The sequence below is a fragment of the Protobothrops mucrosquamatus genome, unplaced genomic scaffold (assembly GCF_001527695.2).
Source record: "Protobothrops mucrosquamatus isolate PMUCROS unplaced genomic scaffold, P.Mucros_1.0 scaffold16203, whole genome shotgun sequence".
Classification (NCBI taxonomy): domain Eukaryota; kingdom Metazoa; phylum Chordata; class Lepidosauria; order Squamata; family Viperidae; genus Protobothrops; species Protobothrops mucrosquamatus.
The window spans coordinates 11,921-16,153 of NW_015401968.1; the positions used below are offsets into that span (position 1 = coordinate 11,921).

General features: G+C 50.3%; 1 protein-coding gene across 1 annotated transcript; it reads left to right on the forward strand.

The window, feature by feature from the left end:
* Positions 1-4,226, forward strand: LOC107301743 (phosphatidylserine decarboxylase proenzyme, mitochondrial-like; the record flags this gene model as incomplete). The annotated part of the gene is made up of 5 exons (XM_015830929.1): positions 1-69; positions 334-472; positions 1,605-1,751; positions 3,522-3,682; positions 4,095-4,226. Coding segments are annotated over 5 exons (648 nt in total), but the record flags the coding sequence as incomplete, so codon positions are not given.
* Positions 4,227-4,233: the final 7 nt, after the last annotated feature.

A 4,233-nucleotide genomic window follows, 5' to 3' on the forward strand; every position in this document is an offset into this window, starting at 1 on the left:
AACCTGAGTGAATTTTTCCGACGGAAGCTGAAACCCCAGGCACGGCCCGTCTGCGACCGGCACAGCGTGGTCAGTTTCCCAGGCAAAGGGCAGCTGCTCTGCTTCCTCCTTTTCCATTTTTGGATAGGGAGGTTGTAGAAAACCCTTTTAAATTTCAGTTAGAATTGTTTTAATGCTGCTTGTTTGGGTAGGTTAATTACACCCATATTATTATTGCATTTAATGAAAGTGGTGCAAAATACTGTAAGTTTGGGCAACCATTGATATTGTTTAATTAATAGAAGTGGAAGAGAAAATAGCATCCAGCTTCTTTTTGCTCTTTCTCCTCCACAGGTCAGCCCTTCGGATGGGAAGATCCTCAGTTTTGGGCAAGTGAAGAACTGTGAAGTGGAGCAAGTAAAAGGCATCACTTACTCTCTTGAGTCCTTCCTGGGTCCCCATGCCAATCACGACAACTGCCAAAATAATCCAAGTAAGTCTTCCCTTTGAGCTCCAGGATCCTTCTTTCCAGGCACTTGGCTGGTGGGGCAGAGGGTAGCATTCCTCTCCCTTCCTGGACAGTCTTTGAAGCCTCTTTAGGAGGATGAATTGCACCCAGAGGAGGCAGCCAGTCTCCACTCACTCCCTAGAAACATCAGGAGGAATTGCAGCCCAGAGTTAAGGAACCAGGTGCACTTCGCATCTGCACTGCCTCCCCCCCTTCGGCTCAGCGGAAGAGGCAGGTTCAAGAGACGCTGTGGGAGGAGGTCTTCTGAGGAAGCGGCCCTGTAGCTCAGGACTGCAGGGCACCCAGGAGAGGGAGAGAAGCCGTTCCGAAAAGGAGGCCCAGCTTTTATTTGGTTTCTCTTGGTTGCTCGTATCCCCTGCCTGTCCTCCAAGGAGGCAACCTCCGTCCACATCTATGCCACGAGGTAGGCTGGACGGAGAGAAGGTCTCGGGCAGACCTTCAATCACTGCCCTGCCCTGCCCTGCCCTCACGGTCTGCTCTCTGGCCAAGGATGAGCAAGATCTCCAGAGATCTCTTGTCAGAAGATGTAATGGTTTCCAGGGTAGTGTTTTCAGAAGCCACGTTTGCAGTGTTTGGTGCCCCAGGGGCTGTTCAGCTCCTAACCCTCAGACACAAGGAATAAGTGGGTATTCCGTAACTCAGTCGGATGGCTATATATTTAATATCAAGATATGCAGTGAAATTCGCCGGGGGAAGGTGCATGCCGGTGTGCCCCCGCTCTGTTTGTCTTGGGTTCGCTTCTGGATTTGCCATTCCAGCTTTGCTTCTCAGTTTCTCCACGTCCCGAATAAGACCACATGCAGCAGTAGATGCTTTGTGGAACTAAAATGTTGCCAAGAAAACGCTAATTCCCACCACCAAGTCTCAAGGGACATTTAGACTTGCCCTGTTTTTAATCCTATGGCTGTTGTAGGTGCCCTCCCCACCCAGTTGCCTCCTGGTCTTACCACTCTGTGTTGGGCTCTCCGTGCAGACGATGCCTTTAGCTTTGCTTGGCGTAGGTGAAGGAGTGAATGCTTTGAGTTGCTGGGTCAATAACAAGGCAGCTTTGCGGTTCTTTCCTCAGAAAACCTTTTCTTCTGCTGCTCTTTTCCAGCTTCCTGTTGCGACTCCTTCCAAAAACAGCTGGTCACAAAAGACACCAACGAGCTCTTCCATTGTGTGATTTACCTGGCCCCCGGAGACTACCACTGCTTCCACTCGCCCACCGACTGGAAGGTCTCTCACCGGCGTCACTTCCCAGGTAGGTCTCCTTTCCACAGGTGGGACACCCAGAGGCAGCGGCTCTTCGCACACTGACATTTGCTCACAGAACAAGTGAAACGTTCGTCCTTCTCCGAGGACCGCTCAGGAGCATCCCTTCATCACAGTGGCCTGCAAACTGCTTCTGTGTTTATTTGTTTGTATGGCTGCCCACTCACTCTCAGTGACTCTGGGCAGCTTACAAACAATAAAAACCCGATATAAAATAAAAACCCGATATAAAAGAATAAAAGTAACACCCCCCCACCCCACCCCGGTGACAACAATAAATCTAATGAGCCACTTGGTGGGCTCCATCCCACTCTGGGCTCCCCAGGCCCGGTGGCCCATTGCACACTCTTCCCTGCTTGATTGAGGCCAACATCCTTGGGGGGAGGGCAGACTTGGTGGAGTCTTGTGAAGCCCCACTTACAGCAGCAGGTGAGTAGGATCAGGAGACCAAAAGGGAGGGGAAGACCTTAAGCACTTTCCCGTCACCTCTGGCCCCCTCAGAGATCCAGAAGAGCAGCCACTTTAGCTCTTGGGAGGAGACCTTTCTTATGCCTTGGTAAGGCCACACTCGGAATACTGCATCCAGTTTTGGTCACCGCGATGTAAAAAAGATGTTGAGACTCTAGAAAGAGTACAGAGAAGAGCAACAAAGATGATTAGGGGACTGGAGGCTAAAACATATAAGGAACGGCTGCTGGAATTGGGTATGTCTAGTTTAACGAAGAGAAGGACGAGGGGGGACAGGATAGCAGTCTTCCAGTATCTCAGGGGCTGCCACAAAGAAGAGGGAGTCAAGCTATTCTCCAAAGCGCCTGAAGGCAGGACAAGAAGCAACGGGTGGAAACTAACCAAGGAGAGAAGCAACCTAGAACTAAGGAGAAACTTCCTGACAGTGAGAACAATTAACCAGTGGAACAACCTGCCTCCAGAAACAGTGATTGCTCCAACACGAAGTTTTTAAGAAGAGACTGGACAGCCATTTGTCCGAAATGGTATAGGGTTTCCTGCCTGAGCAGGGGATTGGACTAGATGACCTCCAATGTCCCTTCCAACTTTATTATTATTATTATTATTATTATTATTATTATTATTATTATTATTATTATTATTATTATTATTATTATTATTATTATTATTATTATTATTATATAATTATTATTATCATCATCATCATCCCTCCAGCAGCTCAGACAGAGCAGTGGTCCAGAGCTGTATGTAACCTTGGGGCAGATCCCTTCCTGGGGGAAGGAATCAAATCTCCACCTCTGGTTTTTCTCCCTCAGCCTGCCCTGGCAAGCCGCCTCTCCCTCTCTCTTCACTAGCACTTAAACTTACAGTACGTACCACCCCACAGTGCTTTACAGCCTTCTCTGTGCAAGTGTGCAGAGTCAGCCTCTTGCCCCCAACAATCGGGGTCCTCATTTTACTGACCTTGGAAGGATGAAAGGCTCGAATCAACCTCTAGCCAGTCAGGAACAAACTCCAGTCTGTGGGCAGAGCTAGCCTGCAATACTACACTTTAACCCCTCCCCACCAGAGCAATAGGTTCAACGGGTGTTGGGATACTCCTTTCCTGGTAGACATTGTCTTCAAACTTCTGCCGAACTACTTTCCAACATTGCTGGAGACATTAGATGGCCTCAAAGATGCCAGATGGTCTTCTGGCATCTCCCCTCCCACCACCTCAGTTCTGTTTCCAGCTCCTGGAAGCAGCAGCTGGATAAGCCAAAACAACAGCAGAGGCTTGCTCTCTACCCAGGTGCCCTGATGTCTGTGAACCCCGGCGTAGCACGTTGGATCAAAGAACTCTTCTGCCATAACGAGCGGGTCGTCCTGTCGGGCTACTGGAAACACGGCTTCTTTTCCCTGACAGCAGTGGGAGCTCAGAACGTGGGATCCATCCGCGTTTACTGCGACCAGGTGAGGAAACCTCAAAGGGAGGCTGGGTTGTTTGAGCAGCCATCAGGTGGGTGAGCCCCAGCATCTCTGCGTCCTGGCCCTGCCCCAGAGGCACAAGGAGACCAGGCTCCAGAGTAGCTGGAGGGCCACCAGGTGATATGAGTTGGCAAGGGGGCAGCTTAGGTGAACCCCGAAAGCTGTTCCTGCCACTATGAATACACCCAACTTGGGCTAAGGCTGGAACAGCTTCCACAGGAGTATCAGAGGCCCCTTCTAAGGATCAGGCAGCCCCCCCCCCTCTTGGGTTCCCCCATCAGCCTCGCCCATCTTTAATGCACAGAGCGAGTTCAGGCAATAGACAAAGAGTGAAAGTGGCCGACTGCGTCTCCCTCACCTGCCCAGTAACCCCTTCTCCCTTCCTCCCCCTTGGCAGAAGCTGCAGACCAACAGCCCTCGCTACAGCAAAGGATCCTACAACGATTTCAGCTTTGTAACCGGCAAGGACGACGAAGGCGTTCCGATGAGGAAAGGAGAACATTTAGGCGAATTTAATTTAGGCTCCACAATTGTTC